This window comes from Cervus elaphus, chromosome 9 (assembly GCF_910594005.1).
Source record: "Cervus elaphus chromosome 9, mCerEla1.1, whole genome shotgun sequence".
Lineage (NCBI taxonomy): Eukaryota > Metazoa > Chordata > Mammalia > Artiodactyla > Cervidae > Cervus > Cervus elaphus.
The window spans coordinates 11169004-11195885 of NC_057823.1; the positions used below are offsets into that span (position 1 = coordinate 11169004).

At 42.0% G+C, this 26882-nt stretch overlaps 1 protein-coding gene across 1 annotated transcript; it reads left to right on the forward strand.

The window, feature by feature from the left end:
* Positions 1–13282: 13282 nt before the first annotated feature.
* On the forward strand, positions 13283–26040 carry LOC122700861 (olfactory receptor 10H4-like). Its single transcript, XM_043913886.1, has 3 exons — positions 13283–13413; positions 19625–19669; positions 24580–26040. Exons 2-3 carry the CDS (start codon positions 19633–19635, stop codon positions 25539–25541), a joined length of 999 nt encoding a protein of 332 aa, XP_043769821.1. The 5' UTR covers positions 13283–13413; positions 19625–19632; the 3' UTR covers positions 25542–26040.
* The last annotated feature ends 842 nt before the right edge of the window (positions 26041–26882 follow it).

Sequence of the window (26882 nt, forward strand, 5' to 3'; positions counted from 1 at the left end):
ATGAATCAAGGCAAATTGGAAGTGGTCAAAAAGGAGATGGCAAGAGTGAACATCAACGTTTCAGGAATCAGTAAACTAAAATGGACTGGAATGGGTGAATTTAACTCAGATGACCATTATATCTACTACTCTGGGCAAGAATCCCTCAGAAGAAATAGAGCTATCATAGTCAAACTAAACAGTCTGAAATGGAGAACTTGGAGGAAATCTCAAAAAAGACAGAATGATCTCTATTCGTTTCCATGGCAAACCATTCAATATCACAGTAATCCAAGTCTATGCCCTGACCAGTAATGCTGAAGAAACTGAAGTTGAACAGTTCTATGAAGACATACAAGAACTTCAAGTCCCAGTCCCCTATAAAAAAGACATCCTTTTCATTATAGGGGACTGGAATGCAAAAGTAGGAAGTCAAGAAATACCTAGAGTAACAGGCAATTTGGCCTTGGAGTGCAGAATGAAGCAGGGCAAAGGCTAATAGAGTTTTGCCAAGAGAACATACCTATCGTAGCAAACACCCTCTTTTAACAGCATGAGAGAACACTCTACACATGAACATCACCAGATGGTCAACACCGAAATCAGATTGATTATATTCTTTGCAGCCAAAGATGGAGAAGCTCCATACAGTCAGCAAAAACAAGACTGGGAGCTGACTGTGGCTCAGATCATGACCTCCTTATTGCCAAGTTCAGACTTAAATTGAAGAAAGTAGGGAAAACCACTAGACCATTCAGGTATGACCTAAATCAAATCCCTTACGAATATACAGTGGAAGTGACAAATAGATTCAAGGGATTAGATCTGATAGCCAGAGTGCCTAAAGAACAATGGACAGAGGTTTATGACATTGTACAGGAGGCAATGATAAAGACCATCCCCAAGAAAAAGAAATGCAAAAAGGCATAATGGTTGTCTGAGGAGGCCATACAATTAGCTGTGTAAATAAGAGAGGTGAGAGGCAAGGGAGAAAAGGAAAGATATATCCATGTGAATGCAGAGTTCCAAAGAATAGCAAGGAGAGATAAGAAAGCCTTCCTCAGTGATCAATGCACAGAAATAGAGGAAAACAATAGAATGGGAGAGTCTAGAGATCTCTTCCATTTGGTCCCATTACTTCATGGCAAATAGATGGGGAAACAGAAGAAACAGTGGCTGACTTTATTTTGAGGAGCTCCAAAATCACTGCAGATGGTGATTGCAGCCATGAAATTAAAAGACACTTACTCCTTGGAAGAAAAGTTATGACCAACCTAGACAGCGTATTAAAAAGAAGAGACATTACTCTGTCAACAAATGTCTGTCCAGTCAAAGCTACGGTTTTTCCAGTAATCATGTATGGATGTGAGAGTTGGACTATAAAGAAAGCTGAGCACCAAAGAATTGATGCTTTTGAACTGTGGTGTTGGAGAAGACTCTTGAGAGTCCCTTGGACAGCAAGGAGATCCAACCAGTCCATCCTAAAGGAGATCAGTCCTGGGTGTTCATTGGAAGGACTGGTGTTGAAACTGAAACTCCAATACTTTGGCCACCTGATACGAAGAGCTGACTCATTGGAAAAGACCCTGATGCTGGGAAAGATTGAAGGCAGGAGGAGAAGGGGATGACAGAAGATGAGATGGTTGGATGGCATCACCGACTCAATGGACATGAGTTTGAGTAAACTCCAGAAGTTGGTGATGGACAGGGAGGCCTGGAATGCTGCGTTTCATGGGGTCTCAAAGAGTCGGACACGACTGAGTGACTGAACTGAACTGAACTGAGAGAATCTCTTCAAGAAAATTAGAGATGCCAAGGGAACGACAAAGGACAAAGATGGGCTCAATAAAGGACAGAAATGGTATGGACCTAACAGAAGCAAAAGATATTAAGAACTGGCAAGAATACACAGAAGAGCTATACAAAAAAGATCTTCACGACCCAGATAATCACGATGGTGTGATCACTCACCTAAAGCCAGACATTCTGGAATGCAAAGTCAAGAGGGCCTTAGGAAGCATCACTATGAACAAAGCTAGTGGAGGTGAAGGAATTCCAGTTGAGCTGCTTCAAATCCTGAAAGATGATGCTGTGAAAGTGCTGCACTCAATATGCCAGCAAATTTGGAAAACTCAGCTGTGGCCACAGGACTGGAAAAGGTCCATTTTCATTCCAATTCCTAAGAAAGGCACTGCTGAAGAATGCTCAAACTACCACACAATTGCACTCATCTCACATGCTAGTAAAATAATGCTCAAAATTCTCCAAGCCAGGCTTCAACAGTGTATGAACTGTGAACTTCCAGATGTTCAAGCTGGTTTTAGAAAAGGCAGAGGAACCAGAGATCAAATTGCCAACATCAGTTGGATCATCAAAAAAGCAAGAGAGTTCCAGAAAAGCATCTATTTCTGCTTTATTGACTATGCCAAAGCCTTTGACTGTGTGGATCACAATAAACTGTGAAAAATTCTGAAAGAGATGGGAATACCAAACCACCTGACCTACTTCTTGAGAAATCTGTATGCAAGTCAGGAAGCAACAGTTAGAACTGGACATGGAACAACAGACTGGTTTCAAATAGGAAAAGGAGTACATCAAGGCTGTATATTGTCACCCTGCTTATTTAACTTATATACAGAGTACATCTTGAGAAATGCTGGATTGTATGAAGCACAAACTGGAATCAAGATTGCCAGGAGAAATATCAATAACCTCAGATATGCAGATGACACCACACTTATGGCAGAAAGCAAAGAAGAACTAAAGAGCCTCTTGATGAAAGTGAAAGAGGAGAGTGAAACAGTTGACTTAAAACTCAACATTCAGAAAACTAAGATCATGGCATCTGGTCCCATCACTTCATTGCAAATAGATAGGGAAACAATGGAAACAGTGACAGACTTTATCTTTTTGGACTCCAAAATTACTGCATGGTGACTGCAACCATGAAATTAAAATACACTTGCTCCTTGGAAGAAAAGTTATGACCAACCTAGACAGCATATTAAAAAGCAGAGACATTATTTTGCCAGCAAAGGTCCATCTAGTCAAAGCTATGGTTTTACCAGTAGTCATGTATGGATGTGACAGTTGGACTATAATGATGTTTTTGAACTGTGGTGTTGGAGAATACTCTTTAGAAGTCCTTGGACAGCAAGGAGATCCAACCAGTCCATCCTAAAGGAAATCAGTCCTGAATGTTCACTGGAAGGACTGATGCTGAAGCTGGAACTCCCAGTACTTTGGCCACCAGATGCAAAGAACTGACTCATTTGAAAGACCTTGATGCTGGGAAAGATTGAAGGTGAGAGGAGAAGGGGACAACAGAGTATGAGATGGCATCACCCACTCAATGGACATGAGTTTGAGCAAGCTCTGGGAGTTGGCGATGCACAGGGAAGCCTGGCGTGCTGCTGTCCTTGGGGTCACAAAGAGTTGGACACGACTGAGTGACTGAACTGAACTGAATCTCACTAGGGCTTTGCCTCTAAGTATTCTTGACTGCAGGACAAGTCCTGGACACAGGATCACCAGGACAATGAGAAACTTGTTTGGAGTGAGGATCGTCTTTGGAGTGAGGAAGACTACAGTTTAACCAGAAAAGGGAAGTCAACAATGCACCCACTCAGAAAACAAGACTCTGGCATCAACATCCTTCTGGGCTTCATTTCTCCCTTGAGCATTTGTGTCCCCACTAAGTAGTTCTGGAATTTTCTGTCTCCTCTCCATCCATATGGCTCCATCTCCTCTCTCCAGGACTACAGCACCAGGTTCCACCCATGCCTCCTCCTCTGTTCCCACTCTACTCTGGCTTCCAGAGAAATTTTGTGAAACATACACAAGGTATGCAGTCATAAGACCCAGGGTTCAAACCCCGGCTCTCACTGTGTGTCTTTGAGAAGGAACGTTCCAGCACTGAGCCACCCTGCCACAATGAAAAATAAGCGTACGCAGAGGACCACCTTCAGAGAACCACGAGGATTCACATAAGGGCTTAGGGTTTACCAAATAAATGTAGTTATCACTGACTTTGAGATTGCATTTCTGATCTGGTTTGCTGTCATCCTTCTGTACCTAATGGTACCGATTGGCCCCATTTTAAATGCATGGTCTCTGAGCCCCATGGAGCACTTAGAATCTGTTAATCATACAATGCAGTTCCCCCAGGAGTCTGGTTGAACCCCCACTCTCTTCTCCACCTCTACATCATTGCTATAGTCCACCTTCCCATTTCCCACTTGGTGGAAAGGCCACGGTTCTTGAGGTTTGGGTACTCCCAACTCCTATGACAGGTGCACTGAATTCTGTGTCTCTGGTCTCATGGAGGAGTGCTCAAGCAGAGGTGCTGAGCACACATCACACACACATCACAGGAGAGCACCCAGCTCATACCTCTGTCTCCCCTGGAGCCTCCTTTCCAGATTAGCAGGGGCCACTTTGGGCCAGACCACGATAGAGCAGCAACGACAAGACATAGATAGAACAAGATTTCTCAGCTTCAGTACTCATGATATTTGAAACCAGATTATGCCTTGACTGTCCTTTTCACTGTTTAATGTTCAGCAGAAACTTTAGGTTCAACCTACCAGATGCCGTTGGCACCCTCTTCTCACCATATATTTTGAACAACCAAAAAAATCCCTGATATGTTCAAATGTCCACTGTCAGGTAGAATCACCCTGGGCTGAAAACCACTGACCTAAAACCCACAAAGAGCACCTAGGTTAAGCAAGAACTGGGGATACAGATGCGCAAACTGAGAAGATCCCCAACAGCCTCCCAGAAAAAAAGATCCTCTCTTATGACCCTTCTTCCCAGCCCTGACCTCATGCCCAGGCTAGGTAGCACCATCCACATCTGTAGGATTCTTCCTTCCTACCCTCTCCCTCTTGATCCCCCTTTGCCTAGACTGCCTCTCCCAAGAAATGCCAGCAGAGGAGGACAGAAGAAGGTCTCTTTCTTGTTGCTGTCAGCAGCATCCACAGACAGGCATGGAGTCAGATCTAAGGGCTCCGGAACTAATAGGGTGCTCTATCCCTGCTGCAGGTTCCAACAGGCTGTTCCCAAGAGTTTCTCCAAGAACCAACCTGAAACAGCAGTCCTCTGGGTCTAGAGAGGCCAGGAGGGACCTCAGGGGGTCTGCTGGGATCTGCAGTCTCTACCTGCTCCTCCAACTATCCACACACAACAGGACTCCCTGTTGCCTCTCTCTGCCCAGAGAAGCTGCAGTCCCTACCGAGGGCTGAGGAACACCTGGTCTTGGGAGAGACAAGACTGGACACAGATGCCCTAACCCCTCAGGGTCAAGTCAGAAGGAAAGCAGCAGGTAAAGGAGCACAGAGTGAGAATCCAGGGCTATGCTCCCTTGTGTAAGGGCAGTTGGAAGGCTTCCCAGAAAAAGGATGATTTGGAGAATGGTTTCTCTGGAGTATTTTAAGTCCTCAGCATCTTCTAACCAAACTGGATTTGCAGATATTAAAGAATCCTTGCATTCCTGGGATAAAGCCCACTTGGTCATGGTGTATGATTTTTTTAATATGTTGTTGGATTCTGTTTGCTAGAATTTTGTTAAGGATTTTTGCATCTATGTTCATCAGTGATATTGGCCTGTAGTTTTCTTTTTTTTTTTGTGGCATCTTTATCTGGTTTTGGAATTAGGGTGATGGTGGCCTCATAGAATGAGTTTGGAAGCTTACCTTCATCTGCAATTTTCTGGAAGAGTTTGAGTAAGATAGGTGTTAGCTCTTCTCTAAATTTTGGGTAGAATTCAGCTGTGAAGCCATCTGGTCCTGGGCTTTTGTTTGCTGGAAGATTTTTGATTACAGTTTCTATTTCCTTGCTTGTGATGGGTCTGTTAAGATCTTCTATTTCTTCCTGGTTCAGTTTTGGAAAGTTATACTTTTCTAAGAATCTGTCCATTTCATCCAAGTTGTCCATTTTATTGGCATAGAGCTGCTGGTAGTAGTCTCTTATGATCCTTTGTATTTCAGTGTTGTCTGTTGTGATCTCTCCATTTTCATTTCTAATTTTGTTAATTTGGTTCTTCTCTCTTTGCTTCTTAATGAGTCTTGCTAATGGTTTGTCAATTTTGTTTATTTTTTTCAAAAAACCAGCTTTTAGCTTTCTTGATTTTTGGTATGGTCTCTTTAGTTTCTTTTGCATTTATTTCTGCCCTGCTTTTTAAGATTTCTTTCCTTCTGCTAACCCTGGGGTTCTTCATTTCTTCCTTCTCTAATTGCTTCAGGTGTAGAGTTAGGTTATTTATTTGGCTTTTTTCTTGTTTCTTGATGTAAGCCTGTAATGCTATGAACCTTCCCCTTAGCACTGCTTTTACAGTGTCCCATAGGTTTTGGGTTGTTGTGTTTTCATTTTCATTCATTTCTATACATATTTTGATTTCTTTTTTGATTTCTTCTATGATTCGTTGGTTATTCAGAAGCGTGTTGTTTAGCTTCCTTATGTTTGAATTTTTAACAATTTTTTTTCTGTAATTGAGATCTAATCTTACTGCACTGTGGTCAGAAAAGATGACTGGAATGATTTCAATTTTTTTGAATTTTCCAAGACCAGATTTATGGCCCAGGATGTGATCTATTCTGGAGAAGTTTCCATGTGCACTTGAGAAAAAGGTGTTTTTGATTGTTTTGGGGTGAAATGTCCTATAGATATCAATTAGGTCTAGCTGGTCCATTGTGTCATTTAAGATTTGTGTTTCCTTGTTAATTTTCTGTTTAGTTGATCTATCCATAGTTGTGAGTGGGGTATTAAAGTCTCCCACTATTATTGTGTTACTATTAATTTCCTCTTTCATACTCGTTAGCATTTGCCGTACATATTGCGGTGCTCCTATGTTGGGTGCATATATATTTATAATTGTTATATCTTCTTCTTGGATTGATCCTTTGATCATTATGTAGTGTCCTCCTTTGTCTCTTTTCACATCCTTTATTTGAAAGTCTATTTTATCTGATATGAGTATTGCGACTCCTGCTTTCTTTTGGTCTCCGTTTGCATGAAATATTTTTTTCCAGCCCTTCACTTTTAGTCTGTATGTGTCTCTTGTTTTGAGGTGGGTCTCTTGTAGACAGCATATATAGGGGTCTTGTTTTTGTATCCACTCAGCCAATCTTTGTCTTTTGGTTGGGGCATTCAACCCATTTACATTTAGGGTAATTATTGATAGGTGTGGTCCTGGTGCCATTTACTTTGTTGTTTTGGGTTCACGTTTATACAACCTTTCTGCATTTCCTGTCTAGAGAAGATCCTTTAGCATTTGTTGAAGAGCTGGTTTGGTGGTGCTGAATTCTCTCAGCTTTTGCTTATCTGTAAAGCTTTTGAATTCTCCTTCATATCTGAATGAGATCCTTGCTGGATACAGTAATCTAGGTTGTAGGTTATTCTCTTTCATTACTTTCAGTACGTCCTGCCATTCCCTTCTGGCCTGGAGGGTTTCTACTGATAGATCAGCTGTTATCCTTATGGGAATCCCTTTGTGTGTTATTTGTTGTTTCTCCCTTGCTGCTTTTAATATTTGTTCTTTGTGTTTGATCTTTGTTAATTTGATTAATATGTGTCTTGGGGTGTTTCACCTTGGGTTTATCCTGTTTGGGACTCTCTGGGTTTCTTGGACTTGGGTGGCTATTTCCTTCCCCATTTTAGGGAAATTTTCAGCTATTATCTCCTTGAATATTTTCTCATGGCCTTTCTTTTTGTCTTCTTCTTCTGGGACTCCTATGATTCGAATGTTGGGGCGTTTCACAGTGTCCCAGAGGTCCCTGAGGTTGTCCTCATTTCTTTTGATCCTTTTTTCTTTTTTCCTCTCTGCTTCATTTATTTCCACCATTTTATCTTCTACCTCACTTATCCTATCTTCTGCCTCCATTATTCTACTCTTGGTTCCCTCCAAAGTGTTTCTGATCTCATTTATTCCATTATTCATTTTTAACTGACTCTTTTTTATTTCTCCTAGGTCTTTATTAAACATTTCTTGTATCTTTTCAATCTTTGTTTCCAGGCTATTTATCTGTAACTCCATTTTGTTTTCAAGATTTTGGATCATTTTTATTATCATTATTCTAAATTCTTTTTCAGGTAGATTCCCTATCTCCTCCTCTTTTGTTTGACTTGGTGGGCATTTTTCTTGTTCCTTTACCTGTTGGGTATTTCTTTGCCTTTTCATCTTGTTTAGATTGCTGTGTCTGGAGTGGGCTTTCTGTATTCTGGAGGTCTGTGGTTCCTTTTTATTGTGGAGGATTTACCCAGTGGGTGGGGTTAGACGATTGGCTTGTCAAGGTTTCCTGGTTAGGGAATCTTGCGTCAGTGTACTGGTGCGTGGAACTTGATTTCTTCTCTCTGGAGAGCAATGGAGTGCTCAGTAATGAGTTTTGAGATGGGTCTATGTGTTAGGTGTGACCTTGGGCAGCCTGTATGTTGACGTTCAGGGCTATGTTCCTGCATTGCTGGAGAATTTGCGTGGTATGTCTTGCTCTAAAACTTATTGGCTCTTGGGTGGTGGTTGGTTTCAGTGTAGGTATGGAGGCTTTTGGACGGTCACTTATTACTTAAAGTTCCATGTAGTCAGGAGTTTTCTGGTGTTCTCAGGTTTTGGGCTTAAGTCTCCTGCCTCTGGATTTCAGTTTTATTCTTCCTGTAGTCTCAGGACTTCTCCAACTATACAGCACTGATAAGAAAACTTCTAGGTTAATGGCGAAAAGATTCTCCCCCGTTAGGGACACCCAGAGAGGTTCACAGAGTTACATGAAGAAGAGGAGAGGGAGGAGGGAGATAGAGATTAGAGATGAGCAGGAGGAGAAAAAGGGGGACTCAAGAGGAGAGAGACAGATCTATGCAGCTGTCTGTTCCCAGAGTGTTCTCCGTAGCCCAGTCACCTACAAAGATTCACAGAATTGGATTGGGAAGAGAAGGGGAAAGGAGGAAATAGAGGTGTTCTGAGGTAGAAAACAGAGAGTCAAGATTGGGAGAGAATAATCTTCGGTTTAAAAATAGGGCTTCTCTTCTTTTTTTTTTTTGTAAGGTTATAGTGTATTGAAAATGAAAATTAAGGAGTAGTAGAGGAGAACTAGAGGACTTTAAAAGAAATAAGAGAAAAAGAAAAATAGAAAATAGAAGAGAAAAAGGAAAGAAAAAAAAGAAGAAAAAAGAAAAATAAAAAGAAAGAAAAAAAAAGTTTTTTTTTTCTCCCTATTAAAAAAATTGTAAAAATCTATGGAAATGAAAGTTAAGGAGTAATGGGGGAGTAATAGGGAATTTTAAAGGAAAATAAAAGAGAAAAAAGAAAAAAAGAAAAGAAAAAAAAAAGAGAGAAAAGTAAAATTATATCTAGGAGTTTCTCTGGAGCTGTTGCTCTGGAGCTGTTGCGGTCAGTGTGGGTTCGGCTCGTTCCAGCTTACACTTCTCGATATCTACAGGCCCCTTCCGGTGTAGTCGGTGTTTTCTACAGGGATTTTAATCTGTTGCACCGGTCCCTTCTGAAGCAGTTCCCTTTGTTTATTTGGCTTCTGTTTGCCGGTCTCCTCAGAGCCTCATTTCCACCCTGACACAGGCGGGCGGAGGTGGACTCTTATTCAGGTAGCTAGTTCCGTCGCTCTGCGGGGAGGGGCTGGCACCGCGGGGAGGGGCTGGCGCCGCGGGGAGGGGCTGACGCTGCTTTCTCCGTCTGCGCTGCTCAGGCTCCCGGCTGTTCTATATGGAGCGCGCCCCGCGCTGCGCGCGGTTCCAGCCCTCGGGTGTTCCACAGAAGCGCGGAACGAAAAGCTGCGCCTGCCCTCTGTGCCTTCCCCATTAGAGCGGTCCAGGCAGCCAGGGGCTTGGTGGGCGCACTCTCCCCAGGTGTGGCGCACTCACTCCCTCCCACGGACCCAGTTTCAGTTTCCGCTGGCGCCAGTCGGGTGTGTGTGCCTTCTGCCCTCCGTGTCCCCAGCCCCAGTCCCCTCCCTCGCCGGTCGGGTGCCTGCGCCCTGTGTCTCGCCGCGACCTTCCCCTCCCCCCTGCCTCCTGCCTCCGGCAGGGCTGGGCCGGTCCGCAGCCTGCGAGCTCTTCTCTGGACTTTCTCGGTCTCTTTGTTCTGCAAACGGCCGGCAGTGTCTTCGGGCCAGTTAATTTACTCTCTCTCTTTTGGTCTCCCACAGTTCAAGTTGGCAACTCACAGAAGCTCCCTCCGATTGTCCTCAGGGCGCTCAGGCCCGGACCCTACCCCAAGCAAGGCCGCCTAAGACTCCCTTCCCGGGACGGATCTCCGTCCTTAGCTCTTTTGTCTCACTTTTTATCTTTTATATTTTGTCCTACCTCCTTTCGAAGACAATGGGCTGCTTTTCTTGGCGCCTGATGACCTCAGCTAGCGATCAGAAGTTGTTTTGCAAAGTTTGCTCTGCATTCAGTTATTCTTTTGATGAATTTGTAGGAGAGAAAGTGGTCTCCCCGTCCTACTCCTCCGCCATCTTGGCTCCTCCCTAGCATCTTCTAACCAAACTGGAAAGCCTTACCTCTCTTCTCAATCAAGTTCTGTCCAAACCCTCTTGCCCTGTTGATCTAAAGCAGAAAATGTGACATTAGCATACGCCTTCCTTTGATAAAATATAAATATTTAATTTTGGAGTATTTGTCTCTCATTCATGACACTCAGCCTATAAAACTCCTACTATCTTAAGACTGGGGCTTCCCAGGTGGCGCTAGTGATAAAGAACCCACCTGCCAATGCAGGAAATGTAAGAGACACGGGTTTGATCCCTAGGTCAGGAAGATCCCCTGGAAGAGAACATGGCAACCCACTCCAGTATTCTTTCTTGGAGAAGCCCATGGGCAGAGGAGCCTGGCTCCTTTGACTATAGTCCATAAGGTCACAAAGAGTCAGACACAACTGAAGTGACTTAACACACAGACACAGACCCAGATACACACACACACACATACATCTTAGGATTGGTAAGAGTGTCTTTTTTATGCTGAGATAACTAGAGGCTGGGGGGTCTAGATAGCTTCAGGGTGGGGACTGGTCTCCAGAAAGATTAAGCATGAAAAGGGAGTGAAGCTGTCAGCCCCACCCCTTAGACATTCAGTGAGAGGAGAGGGGCTCTAGATTACGGTAAGCACCAATGGCCAATGATTTAATTAATTATAGCTCTGTGGTGAAGCCTTTATAAATGTTCCCTGAACAACAGAATTGGGAGAGTTTCTAAGTTGGTGACCATATGGAGGTACTGGTAGAGTGATGTATTCAGAGAGGGATGGAAGTTCCTTGCACCTTCGCCCACACCTTGCCCTATGCACCCCTTATATTGGGCTGTTTCTGAGTCATGTCTTTTATAATAAAAAATACGTAAACCATGAACTTCCAGATGTTCAAGCTGGTTTTAGAAAAGGCAGAGGAGCCAGAGATCAAATTGCCAACATCAGTTGGGTCATCAAAAAAGCAAGAGAGTTCCAGAAAGGCATTTATTTCTGCTTTATTGACTATGCCAAAGCCTTTGACTGTGTGGATCACAATAAACTGTGAAAAATTCTTCAAGATATGGTAATACCAGACCACCTGACCTACCTCTTGAGAAATCTTTATGCAGGTTAGGAAGCAACAGTTAGAACTGGACATGGAACAACAGACTGGTTCCAAATAGGAAAAGGAGAACGTCAAGGCTGTATATTGTCATCCTACTTATTTAACTTATATGCAGAGTACATCGTGAGAAATGCTGGGCTGGATGAAGCACAAGCTGGAATCAAGTTTGCCAGGAAAAATATCAATAACCTCAGGTATGCAGATGACACCACCCTTATGGCAGAAAGTGAAGAAGAACTAAAGAGCCTCTTGATGAAAGTGAAAAAGGAGAGTGAAAAAGTTGGCTTAAAACTCAACATTCAGAAAACTAAGATCATGGCATTCAGTTGCGTCTGCTGCTACTGCTGCTAAGTCACTTCAATGATGTCCAACTCTGTGTGACCCCATAGATGGCAGCCCACCAGGCTCCCCCATACCTGGGATTCTCCAGGCAAGAATACTGAAGTGGGTTGCCATTTCCTTCTCCAATGCATGAAAGTGAAAAGTGAAAGTGAAGTTGTTCAGTCATGTCCGACTCTTGACCCCATGGACTGCAGCCCACCAGGCTCCTCTGTCCATGGGATTTTCCAAGCAAGAGTACCAGAGTGGGTTGCCATTGCCTTCTCCGCCAGTCCCATCACTTCATGGCAAATAGATGGAGAAACAGTGGAAACAGTGGCAGACATTATTTTGGGGGGCTCCAAAATCACTGCAGATGGTGACTGCAGCCATGAAATTAAAAGATGCTTACTCCTTGGGAGAAAAGTTATGACCAACCTAGACAGCATATTAAAAAGCAGAGACATTACTTTGCCAACAAAGGTCTGTCTAGTCAAGGCTATGGTTTTTCCAGTAATCATGTATGGATGTGAGAGTTGGACTATAAAGAAAGCTGAGCACCAAAGAATTGATGCTTTTGAACTGTGGTGTTGGAGAAGACTCTTGAGAGTTCCTTGGACAGCAAGGAGATCCAACCAGTCCATCCTAAAAGATATCAGTCCTGGGTGTTCCTTGGTAGGACTGATGTTAAAGCTGAAATTCCAATACTTTGGCCACCTGATACGAAGAGCTGACTCATTTGAAAAGACCCTGATGCTGGGAAAGATTGAGGGCAGGAGGAGAAGGGGATGACAGAAGATGAGATGGTTGGATGGCATCACCTACTCAAGAGACATGAGTCTGAGTAAACTCCGGGAGTTGGTGATGGACAGGGAGGCCTGTCATGCTGCAGTCCATGGGGTCACAGAAAGTCAGACAGGGCTGAGTGACTGAACTGAACTGAGCTGAATAACAATTGAAGAACTTTCCTGAGTTCCATGAGTCATTCTATCAAAGTGTGGAACCTGAAAAGGAGGTGTGTTATGGAAAGTTCCAACTTTTTGGCCAATTCTAATGGAAGTGTGAGTCCCACAGGCACCCAGTACTTGCAACTGATGTCTGAAGTGGGGACAGTCTTGTGGGCCTGGGACCTTCACCTCTGAAGCCTGAGAGTAACTCTAGGTAGCTGGTGTCAGAACTGAATTGAATTGTAGGACACTGAGTTGGTGTCCAGAGTTGGAGATCTATCCTTGATATGGAAAGAAGCCACACAGTTGGTGTCATAAGTGTTATGAATAAAAACAATTGACTACTTTCTCCCTCTGTCTTGTCAGCAACACTGTCCACTTCACTCCTGTCATCAGCTTCAAATCTGGCTATTCAACTCAGTCCAGTGTGCCTCAACCTCTCCCCATCTCTTCCTAGGTCTCACCACACCCAGCCTACTACCCTCACAGCATCCACAAAGAGCTTTCTACATCAAGAGTCTGATGCTGCTGCTTGTGCTTGAAACCAACTCCGTGGTATCACCACTTTGGAAAACTGATTGGCAGCATCTATTCCAGGTGAACATAGATCTCCACTATGATTCAGCAATTACACATCTAGGTGCGGACCCAAAGGAACACAAATAAGCATTATTTACTAAAGGACATGTACTAGTTATTCACGGGAACACCATTTATAGGATCACTAAAGTGGAAACAACCCAAATGTTTATGAATATGTTCATATCATGGAATATTTTATAAACTTTTTAAAATGTATTTAAAATATTTATGGTACCCCACTGCCCTTGGAACAAACTCTTCAAATGGACCTCATAGTCTTGCCTGCTCTTACCCTTCCCACCTCTATGCCTTCATATTCCAGAAACCCCCGAACCACATCTAACTCTCCAGGGCTCACCAGGCACACCATTGTCCCTGAATGCACCATGATTTTGTCACCTTGATATTTTGCACTTTTCTGTCCCCTCTATGTAGAAAACTCTGATCCTATTTCCTACCTCACCTGTATCACATCTACTTACCCTCCAGGTCTCATTTTAGACATCATTCCTCTCTAGCAGTTTTCTTTAAGCCCCAGGCTGGTCTTTGATTGAAACTCAGCTCCCACAGACCCTTAGGATTCCCTCATCACACCTCAGACCCCTCTGTGTTTTCATCCTTGGTTACATGACACCTTCTCCACTGGACCCTAAGAAGCCCAGGGAACAGATCACCTCTGTCTTTGGCCATGGCTGTGCACCATAATCCTTTCTAACTCAGCATTGGGCCCATGATACAAGATATCCATAGAGATGAGCATCAGTTGATTTATTTGGAGAAAGAACCTGGTTCTAGCCTTCTGCTCAGCTCTATCATGAAAGGTCCCTGCCAATTCTCAGTGAAGCAGAGGCAGCTATTTCAAGGAAGCAATCATTCTAAATGCTCTTTTCTTTAACTGCATGTTGTCATAGACATTCCCCTACACTTTTATTCTCTTACTATTATTTTAATTTTTATTTAGTTATTTTAATTGGAGGATGATTACAATAGTCCAGTCAGAATGGCCATCATCAAAGAGTCTACAAACAATAAATGCTGGAGGCAGTGTGGAGAAAGGGAGCCCTCTTGCACTGTTGGTGGGAATGCAAACTGATATAATCATTATGGAGAAAAGTATGGAGATTCCTTTAAAAACTAGGAATAAAACTACCGTATGACCCAGCAATCCCACTACTGGGCATATCCCGAGGAAACCAGAATTGAAAAAGACACAAGCACCCCAATGTTCATTGCATCACTATTTACAATAGCTAAGACATGGAAGCAACCTAGATGTCCATTGGCAGATGAATGGATGAGGAAATTGCAGTACACATTATTTTAATTTTAAATGTAGGATGCAACAAGGAGGGAGAATGGAACTAACTTACCTGGAATGTCCTCTATTTTCCAGATTCACTGCAAAACACACAAAATCCATAATCACATTTACTCTTCACACCCATCCTACAAGGTTCAGTTCAGTTCAGTTCAGTTTCTCAGTAGTTTCTGACTCTTTGCAACTCCATGGACTGCATTATGCCAGGCTTCCCTGTCCATCAACAACTCCCGGAGCTTGCTCAAACTCATGTCCATCAAGTCAGTGATGCCATCCAACCATCTCATCCTCTGTCATCCCCTTTTCCTCCCACCTTCAATCTTTCTCAGCATCAGGGTCTTTCCCAGTGAGTCAGTTCTTCACATCAGGTGACCAGAGTATTGGAGTTTCAGCTTCAACATCAGTCCTTCCAATGAATATTCAGGATGGATTTCCTTTAGAATTGGCTGGTTGGATCTCCTTGCAGTCCAAGGGACTCTCAAGAGTCTTCTCCAATACCAACAAGGTGAGAACTACTTGGCAAATAAAGAGAGTGAGGCTCCAAGAGCTTTTAATACATTCCAAAGTGGTCGTAACAAGGAGTTGGTTTCAAGAACAAGTAGCATCGTTAGATTCTTGATATAGAGAGCTCTTTCTGGATGTTGTGAGGGGAGTATGCTGCTGATAGCAGGGGTGGGTGTGATGAGACCTAGGAAGAGATGGGGAGAGGTAGGGTGTGGGAGGTGCAGGCACCCTGGACTGTTGAATGGCCAGATTTGAAGCTGATTACAGGAGTGAAGTGGGCAGTGTTGCTGACTAGACAGAAGGAGATAGGGCCAATTGCTTTTACTCACAACACTTAAGACACCAACCGTGTGGCTTCTTTCCACACCAAGGATAGTTCTCCAACTCTGCACACCAATTGGATGTACTACAATTCATTTCAACTCAGACACTAACTACCTGAACTTACTTTGAGACTTCAGAGGTGAAGGGCTCAGGTCCACTAGACTGCCTCCACTTCAGACATCAGTTGCAAGTACTGGGTTCCTGTGGGACCCACACTTCCACCTGAATTGGCCAAAAAGCACCCCCTCTTCAGATTTCACACTTTGGTAGAATGACTCATGGAACTCAGACAAGTGTTTCAATGGCTATGACCAGTTTATTATCAAAGACACAACTCAAGAACAGCCAAATAGAAAGGGAGCCATAGGCAAGGTGTGGGGGAATGTACAAGGAGCTTCCATCCCTCCTGGACACACCACTCTACCAGCACCTCCATGTGGTCACCAGCTTAGTAACTCTCCAAATTGTGCTGCTTTGGGAGCATTTATAAAGGTTTCATCACAGATCCATGGTTAATAAAATCATTGGCTATTGGTGTTTAACTTAATCTATAGCCCCTGGCCACTTGATTCAAAGAGCTAACTCATTGGAAAAGACCCTGATGCTGGGAAAGATTGGAGGCATGAGAAGAAGGGGGCGACACAGGATAAGGTGGTTGGATGGCATCACCGACTCAATGGACATGAGTTTGAGCAAACTTTGGGAAAGAATGAAGGACAGGGAAGCCTGGCATGCTGTAGTCTGTGGGATCACAAATAGTCAGACACAAGTGAGTGACTGAACAACAGCAGACTCTCCTTTTGAAGCTGGGCTTTCCGAGCTCTTATGGCAGGTGGACTGAATTCTGTCTCCTCTGGTCTCATAGAAGATCATTCACACACCAGTGCTGAGCAAATACACATACACATCACAGGAGTGCTCCCATCTCACACCTCTGTCTCCCCCAGAGCCTCCTTTCTAGGTTAGTAGCAACCACTCTGGGCCAAAGCAGGATAGAGCAGTAAAGACAAGGCATACACAGAACAAAATTTCTCATGGTTGGTGTTTCTGGAGACCAGTCCTCATCCTGTAGAGGCCCCCAGCCTCTAGTCATCTCATCAGCATAAAAAAGAAACTTATCACTCTTAAGATACTAACAAATTTAAGTGCTGAGTGTCAGGAACAAGATGAAGAATGAGAGGTCAAATATTTATATTTTATCCTAGGGACACATATGCTAGTGTCAGACTGTCTGGTTTAGATCAGCAGGACAACAGGAATAGGGTAGAACTTGACTGAGAAGAGAGGTGAGGTTTTGCAGTTTGGCTAGAACACCCTGAGCACTTACATTACCCCCAAGAGAAGTCGTTCTCCAAGACCCAGCTCCAAGTTACGCTTTTTCTGAGAAGTCTTCCAACTTCCCTTTCCCTGAGGGCACCACAGTGGATTCTCACTCCGGACCTGTCTAGCTCCTGCCTTCCCTCTGACTTGACCCTGAGGGGGTTGGGCATCTGTATTCAGGCTTTTCTCTCCCATAGCTAGTTGCTCCTCAGCCCTCAATAGGGGCTGCAGTCTCTCTAGGAGGAAGCAGAGACTACAGGTGCCAGACAGCCCTCTGAGGTCCCACCTGGTTTCTCCATACCCAGAGGACTGCCCTTTTGGTCTGGTTTCATGGACAGACTCTTGGGAACAGTCTGCTGGAGACGTCAGCGGGGATAAAGCACACTGTATCAGGGAGAAGAGTCCTTAGGTCTGCCCCCACCCCTGCCTGTGGATGCCACGGACAGCAGCAAGCCGGACACTCTCTTCTGCCCTTCCCTGCTGTCTCGGAAGAGACAGACCAGGCAGAGGGGGGCCAGGAGAGAGCGGGTAAGAAGAAATGTGCATCCCTAGTTCTCGCTTAGCCTGTGTGCCCCTGGCAACTTCTAGGACTGCGGTTCTGAGCTCAGGCTGATTCTGGCCCACAGAGCACATTTGGACATAAACAGGAAATTTTTTTAGTTGTCACAGTTCATGGTGAGAAGGGGATGTTATTGGCATCTGGTTAGTAGAGGCCAGTGTTTCTGCTAAACGTTTTACAATGAAAAGGACAGCCAAAGAATGATGTGGCCCAAAGTGATCATGAATGCTGAGGCTGAAGCTGAGTGCTCTTTGATTTGTATATGTTCTTGCACGTTTATCTAGTTTTCCATATGCATTTCTTTTTAACCTTTTAATTCTCAAATTAATGGGCTTTAATTTATCAGAGACCTTTTAGGTTTACAGACAAACTGATCAGAAAGTATATGGAGTTCCCACTTACCTCCTTCCCTATATAGTTTCTTCTGTCATTTACATGTTGCATGAGTGTGATACATTTGTTATAATTGAGGGACCTATATAGATACATAATAATTAACCAAACTCCAAGTTTACCTTAAGCTTCGCTCTCTGTGTGGTACATTCTATGGATTCTGACAAATGTGCAGTGACATGTATCAACTGTTCCCCTTTCATAGGAAGCAGTTTCATGTGCTATATTTTTTATGTGGAATTATAGACAGTGACTTCCCTGGTGGCTCAGACGGTAAGGCGTATGCCTGCAATGTGGGAGACCTGGGTTCAATCCCTGGGTGGGGAAGATCCTCTGGAGAAGGAAATGGCAACCCACTCCAGTACTCTTGCCTGGAAAATCCCATGGGAGGAACCTGGTAGGCTATAGTCCATGGGGTCGCAAAAGAGTCGGACAAGACTGAGCAACCTCACTTCACTTTTCATAGACAGTTCACTTTGTTTTTTGCTTTATTCACTCAATTTTATTTTTAAAAATCCACTTACACTGCTATGTGTACACCTGGCTGGGGCTCCAGTGTTTGCATCCACCCCATCTTTCTGCCTTCTGCAGGCTTGTCCAAGTCCCCCACTAATAAAAGGAACATCCTCTTACCTGCTCCCCTACAAATAGATTTCAGAAATTGAAATATACTTAGGACCAAATTTGCTGGAGTACAGAGCAAGCCTATTCTGAATTTCCACCATTCTACATTCTCACCAGCATTGTAGGAGGATTCTTTTCTCCCCATAATCCAAGCATTTTCTAATTGGGGGAATTAAATAATTATACAGTGAAATTCCCCTGTGTGTGTATGTCTGTGTGTGTGCCCACTCCCCTTCCCTGTTTTACTAAGCATCTTTACATTTGGCACATCTTTACAAACTCCTGTAATTTCTCTGCTCATATTTGTACCAAGGTTTCTAATTCATGTTCATTCTTCTAGATAGTATTTCTTTGTCAGTTTTACACAATGCAATTATTTTTCCCAATGTTCCATCTGCCTAATAACTTTGTCCAGAATTTCCTTTGTGAATAAAAATCCTTAATGTGGATGTTTGCATTTTTTAAAAATATCCTTAGCCTTTGCATCTTTGAATATCAAAAAACTAATTCTCTTGCCCTTTCTTCCATTAACTTTGGTTGAGATTACATATTTATGTCTTGATATTACATATTTATGTCTTGAATCTGTCTGAATGCCACTTTTGCATTTGTTCGTGGGCAGAAATTCAGATTTACTTTGCTTCATGAAATGAACAGTTTTCCCATCAAAAAGAAGTTAACAATCTTATCTTTTCCCTTTGATTTATGCTGCCACCTTTATTATATTAAGTTCTGAATAATGAAGGGATATTTTCTGAGATATGAAATTGATTTAATCAATGCTTCCCTTGTGGCTCAGTGGTAGAGAATCTCCCTGCCAATGTAGGAGACACAGGAGATGTGAGTTCAGTCTCTGGGTCAGGAAGATCCCTTGGAGAAGGAAAATGGCAACCCACTCCAATATTCTTGCCTGGGAAATCCCATGGACAGAGGAGAATGGCGGGCTACAGTCCATGGGGTTGCAAAAGAGTCAGACATGACTTAGCAACTAAACAACAAACAACATGTCTAATCCAGGTTCACACTTTTAAAATGTGTCTATGACTCTATAACGTTCTCACTACCCGGGGGGGGGGGGGGTATATCTCTCTCGTTTATTTAATTTTTAACATTTTACATCTTGATTCTTTCATTTTTTTCTGGATAGATGATAAGGTCACTTCCCTTCCTATCTTTCTTTGTAGAACTGCTCATGGCTTTCAGTTCCATGTTAAAGAACAACAGAGACCGTGAGTAACCTTGACTTATTCCTGTTCCTACAGAATGGTGCATGTAAAGGTCCCCACTTAGTATATAATATTAGCTAGGTTTCTAGTATGTATTCTTTATCTAGCCAAGAACGTCCCCTTCAAGTTCGTGGTGTAAAAAGGTTTTTTAAAGATTCACAAATAGACATACATATATCAAATCATTATGCTGTACATGTAAAACTAATACAAGGTTATATGTCAATTATATAAAAAATTTGAAAATCATAAATAGTAGTTTAATTTTAGAAAATATATTCCTTCCTGGATCAAAAGAATTCTATCATTTTTCTTTTTCCATTTGTTTATGGGATGAATTAATGATGCTGCACCTTCTTGTCATTCATATATCAACATCACCTGATCATAACACACTAATGTTAATACATCATTTTATTTGGTTAAGTAATATCTTTTAATGGATTATAAAATTTGCAAGGATAGGTAAAGTGGACCTGCAGTTGTCATTTCTTATAACATTCTTAGCTGGCTTTAGAATCAGATTGCATTAACCTGATGAAATGAGCTCAGCGGGTTTCTTTCATTTTTTTTAAACATATGCGTAAGATATTTATCAAGTGTTCCTTAAAGGTTTAAGAGCACTCACTTGTAAACTGGAACTAATGATTATAGGAAGAGAAAGTCTTTAACCATTTCAGTTTCTTTAAAACTTTTTTGAATATCTAGGGTCTCTTTTATTTTCTTGCACTAGCTCTGCAATTTTATATGCTTCTGAACATTCATTTCATTTTCTGTTTCAATTTCTTAACTTATATTTTATTACTGCTATTTCTATTCACTTAAAAGCATCCCTTATTTTTGTAGTTAGTTCCAATTTTAATTTTAGGTTTTTTTATTGGCATTTTCTCCTTGCTTCTATCTTATTAATCTGTTCCAATCACCTGACTTTCATTGTGTTAAGCATTATTTCCTGGACAAAGTATCTTGATAAATATATTTAAAGATGTGTATGCCCCTCATAGTAATGTTTTAGGTTAAAACTTTGACATTTGATGCTTACATTATTTAATTATTTCTTCATTTATTGTATTATTTACTACTGAAACAAATGATTATTTAATAATATGTTTATTTCCCACTTGTGGAATTTGGAAAGCTACTGGTTCTCTACTAATTTCCATTTTTACTGCATTTTAATCTATATATTATTTATACTTCCAAGTGAATGAAGGATTTCTCTATGCCCTAAAACAGGGCAAGATTTGGTTAAGGCCTTCTGCGTACTTGAAAAAAATGTTTAATTTTGTTTAGTGAAGAACCTAAGTATGTCTAGGAGCTAATGTTTGAATATTATTAAAGAATTGCAATGAATAATTCCCAAATTGCAATTCTAAGCTCTGTTTGAATTTCCAACTTCAATTTTTTATCTGTCTAGTACTGATTTAGCTATTTCTATTTTATAGCTATTTCACTGAAGTTAGGTTGAATATTTCTTCCTGATATTCAAGTGTATATTGTTGTATGTGTTAATCATATATACGCAGGTTGCTACAATTTTCTTTCAACTTACATAAAATATTCCTCTTAGGCCCATCCTGTGTGCATATGTGTAATTTTTATATTTCAATATGATTTTAAACTGGATATATTTTCCTTCAAAGCCTTTTTATAACAAAAATCACATTTAAATGAATAACTAAATTAAGAATAATTCCTATTATTTGTATTTCATCATTCATTCACACCAGAAGAGACTAGTTCCTTAAAAATACTTTCCAGCTATTGATCTAAATCAATACCTCATATTGTATATTGTTATTATGGCCTTTGCATGTCTATTCATTTTTTCTTGATCCTGGCTGATTGATGAGAACAGACCAACTGTTCTGTGTAGGATTTCACCTTCCAGATTTTCTGACTGATCCCTCAAGGTGTCATTTAGCTTATTCCTTCATCCTCTGCACATGACCACCTTTTTTTTTCATTTCTTTTTTTTTGTTGGAGGCTAATTACTTCACAACATTGCAGTGGGTTTTGTCATACATTGACATGAATCAGCCATGGAGTTACATGTATTCCCCATCCCGATCCCCCCTCCCACCTCCCTCTCCACCCGATTCCTCTGGGTCTTCCCAATGCACCAGTCCTGAGCACTTGTCTCATGCATCCCACCTGGGCTGGTGATCTGTTTCACTATAGATAATATACATGCTGTTCTCTTGAAACATCCCACATGATCACCTTTTCTGATGATCAGAAGGCATGTTTTGAATCTGGTTGTGGCATCCTTTAATGACACATTTTCAATGAAAGTTCCATTTGGCAGTGGAAGAGATCTCTTTTTTTTTTTTTTTTTCAATTATTTTTATTAGTTGAAGACTAATTACTTCGCAACATTGCAGTGGGTTTTGTCATACATTGACATGAATCAGCCATGGAGTTACATGTATTCCCCATCCCGGTCCCCCCTCCCACCTCCCCCCTCACCCGATTCCCCTGGGTCCTCCCAGTGCACCTGGCCTGAGCACCTGTCTCATGCATCCCACCTGGGCCGGTGGTCTGTTTCGCCATAGATAATATACATGCTGTTCTCTCAAAACATCCCACCCTCGCCTTCTCCCACAGAGTCCAAAATGTTCTGTACATCTGTGTCTCTTTTTCTGTTTTGCATATAGGATTATCATTACCATCTTTCTAAATTCCATATATATGTGTTAGTATGCTGTAATGATCTTTATCTTTCTGGCTTACTTCACTCTGTATAATGGGCTCCAGTTTCATCCATCTCATTAGAACTGATTCAAATGAATTCTTTTTAACGGCTGAGTAATATTCCATGGTGTATATGTACCACAGCTTCCTTATCCATTCATCTGCTGATGGGCATCTAGGTTGCTTCCATGTCCTGGCTATTATAAACAGTGCTGCAATGAACATTGGGGTGCACATGTCTCTTTCAGATCTGGTTTCCTCAGTGTGTATGCCCAGCAGTGGGATTGATGGGTCATATGGCAGTTCTATTTCCAGTTTTTAAAGAAATCTCCACACTGTTTTCCATAGTGGCTGTACTAATTTGCATTCCCACCAACAGTGTAAGAGGGTTCCCTTTTCTCCATACCCTCTCCAGCATTTATTGCTTGTAGACTTTTGGATAGCAGCCATCCTGACTGGCGTGTAATGGTACCTCATTGTGGTTTTGATTTGCATTTCTCTGATAATGAGTGATGTTGAGCATCTTTTCATGTGTTTGTTAGCCATCTGTATGTCTTCTTTGGAGAAATGTCTGTTTAGTTCTTTGGCCCATTTTTTGATTGGGTCATTTATTTTTCTGGAATTGAGCTTCAGGAGTTGCTTGTATATTTTTGAGATTAATCCTTTGTCTGTTTCTTCATTTGCTATTATTTTCTCCCAACCTGAGGGCTGTCTTTTCACCTTACTTATAGTTTCCTTTGCTGTGCAAAAGCTTTTAAGTTTCATTAGGTCCCATTTTTTAATTTTTGCTTTTATTTCCAATATTCTGGGAGGTGGGTCATAGAGGATCCTGCTGTGATTTATATCAGAGAGTGTTTTGCCTATGTTCTCCTCTAGGAGTTTTATAGTTTCTGGTCTTACATTTAGATCTTTAATCCATTTTGAGTTTATTTTTGTGTATGGTGTTAGAAAGTGTTCTAGTTTCCTTCTTTTACAAGTGGTTGACCAGTTTTCCCAGCACCACTTGTTGAAGAGGTTGTCTTTTTTCCATTGTATATCCTTGCCTCCTTTGTCAAAGATAAGGTGTCCATAGGTTTTATCTCTGGGCTTTCTATTCTGTTCCATTGATCTATATTTCTGTCTTTGTGCCAGTACCACACTGTCTTGATGACTGTGGCTTTGTAGTAAAGTCTGAAGTCAGGCAGGTTGATTCCTCCAGTTCCATTCTTCTTTCTCAAGATTACTTTGGCTATTCGAGGTTTTTTGTATTTCCATACAAATTGTGAAATTATTTGTTCTAGTTCTGTGAAAAACCGTTGGTAGCTTGATAGGGATCTCTTGAGCTTCCTTCCATGACCAGACCATCTCTCCAGGGAACCTGGTTCTTTTTACTGACATATGGTAACAGAGATTTTATGGCTATTATTACAATTAATTTCATTGCTCCTGCTTTCAAGATTGCTGCCTCAGATTTCCTTTGGTACACATTTTCCTGGCATATATTTGTCCATTTTTTCATTTTCAAATTTTCCATTTGGTTCTTTAGAAGAGCAAGTACAAAATGTGAGATAGGTTGCCAGAAGTGAGTACCAATAAATTGTATGAAAATAAAGATGAATGAGTTACTCAATAAAAGGACAAAGATGATCAGAGAGAAAAGATTTTTTTAGAATACTAATAACCAAATATATGTTTTCTAGAACAGGAGCACTATTCAAGAGAATATGACCCAGATCATCCATGTCTGTTTTGACGATTACAAATCTAGATTCCTTTATTTCTTTCCATCACTGTTAATAAAAATAACCCAGTAGCCAAACAATATCTTAAGCACTTAGGGAGCTGATTTTAGTTTATTGATATCACATTAATAAATAGTAAGTACTATTATGGGTTCCCAGGTGACTCAGTGGTGAAAAATCTGCATGCCAATGCAGGAGACGTGGGTTCCATCCCTGGGTCAGAAAGATCCTCTGGAGGAGAAAATGGCAACCTGCTCCAGTATTCTTCCTGGGAAATCCCATGGACAGAGGAGTCTGTCAGGCTGCAGTCCATGGGGTCACAAAGAGTCGGGCATGACTGAGTGAATGACCATGGGCATGAGCACAAAGTACTATTATGATTCACTACATCTTACTGATGAAGATTGTGAGACTAGTAGAGGTCTTCGATTGCCATTTACCTATGTTAGAGCCTCTCTTTTAATCACTGTGCCTTCATTCTGTTTCTGATCTCCCCAGATGCAGCATCCTGGTCTGGTCAGAACTACAGCACAGTGTCTGAATTCATCCTCATCGGCTTCTCCAACTTCCCTCAGCAGCTCCTGCCCTCCTTCTTCCTGCTGTACCTGCTGATGTACCTGTTCACACTGCTGGGGAACCTGCTCATCATGGGCACCATCTGGAGGGAGCACAGCCTCCACACCCCCATGTACCTCTTCCTGTGTGCCCTCTCCATCTCCGAGATCCTGTTCACTGTTGCGGTCACCCCTCGCATGCTGGCGGACATGCTGTCCTCCCACCGCTCCATCACCTTTGTGGCCTGTGCCAGCCAGATGTTCTTCTCCTTTACGTTTGGCTTCACCCACTCCTTCCTGCTCATGATCATGGGCTATGACCGCTACGTGGCCATCTGCCACCCCCTGCGCTACAACGTGCTCATGAGCCCCCGTGACTGTGCCCGCCTTGTGTCCTGCTGCTGGGCTGGTGGCTCAGTCATGGGGATGATGCTGACACTGATAGTTTTTCACCTCAGCTTCTGTGGGTCTAAGGAGATTCATCATTTTGTCTGCCATGTGCTTTCCCTCTTGAAGTTGGCCTGTGGGAAGGAGACAGCCTCTGTCACCCTGGGTGTGATCCTGGTCTGTGTCACGGCCCTGCTGGGGTGCTTATTCCTCATCATCCTCTCCTATGTCTTCATCGTGGCTGCCATCTTGAGGATCCCCTCCACTGAGGGCCGTCACAAGACCTTCTCCACCTGTGTCTCCCACCTCACCATAGTGGTCGTGCACTACGGTTTTGCCTCCCTCATCTACCTCAAGCCCAAAGGCTCTCATTCTATGGAGAGTAACACGCTCATGGCCACCACCTATACGGTCTTCACCCCCTTTCTTAGCCCCATCATTTTCAGTCTCAGGAATAAGGAGCTGAAGAACGCCATACAGAGAAGCTTCCATAGAACTTTCCATCCCCTAAGCTCCTGATGGCCAGTTTGGTGGTATGGAAGGTGACAGATGGTTTGAGTTTAATAATTTCTATCTCTATATAACTCCTGTAGTGATTTAGGTCTGTAAAATACCCACACTCCATAGGAGTTTGATACACTCTAGCTGTTAGTTTTTCTCCAATTTTCCCCTTCCTGCCATAGACTCTATCATCACAATCTCTTTTTTTTAACTGGAGTATAATGGCTTTAAAATGTTGTGTTCGTTTATGCTTTATAACAAAGAGAATCAACTGTATATATACATATATCCCCTCCTTTTGAACCTCTGTCCCTCCCACTCCACTTCCTACCCCTCTGGGTTATCATAGAGCACCCAGCTGAGGTCCCTATGCTATAACAGCAGGTTCCCACTAGTCAACAGTTTTACACAGGATAGTGTATATACGTCAATCGTAATCTCCCATTTCATCCCAATCTCCCCTCCCCTCAACTTTGCCCACATGTCAGTCCTCTATGTCTGTGTCTCTATTCCTGCCCTGAAAATAGGTTCATCTGCACCATTTTTTTAAATTCCTCATTTATGTGTTAATATATGATCTTTGTTTTTCTCTTTCTGACTTACTCCAGTCTGTGCCTGAAAAAGGAATGAATATATGTACATGTATAACTGAATCAACATGCTGTACACTTGAAACTAATGCGACACTGTAAATCAACTATATGCCAATAAAAAAAAATTTAGAGATAAAAGACAGACTTAAGTTTCATCCTCAGTTCAACTGACTCACTTTTGTTCCTTTTTATGGCTGAGTAATATTCCATTGTAGATATGCACCACATCTTCTTTATCCATTAATCTGTTAATGGATATCTAGGTTGCTTCCATGTCCTGACTACTGTAAATGGTGTTGCAGTGAATATTGGGGTGCATATATCTTTGTGCCCAGTGAGATGAACTCCATCCCATTATTTTTGCCTAAGAATGTATTATTTGTCTATAGGCAGGTGAAGAGCACCACATGGATGTTTCAGGACCCTGATACAGCTGATTCTTGAATGGACTAGTAAAAGAAGATTTTATTTTTGCATTCTCCCAAATTAAAAAAAAAAACAAAACTAGAATAACCTGAAGATAATAAGAAATGCTACCAGGACTGTGCCTTTTTCATATATGAAGCACTTGGTCTCATGTTTTGTTACTTTTGTCTTTTTAAAAAAATTTTTTTTATTGACGTATAGTTGATTTACAGTGTTGTATTGGTTTCAAGTGTACAGCATATTGATTCAGTTATAACATGTACATATATTCACTCCTTTTCAGATTCTTTTCATATGTAGGTTATTGCAGAATATTGAATAAAGAGAATTCCCTGTGCTA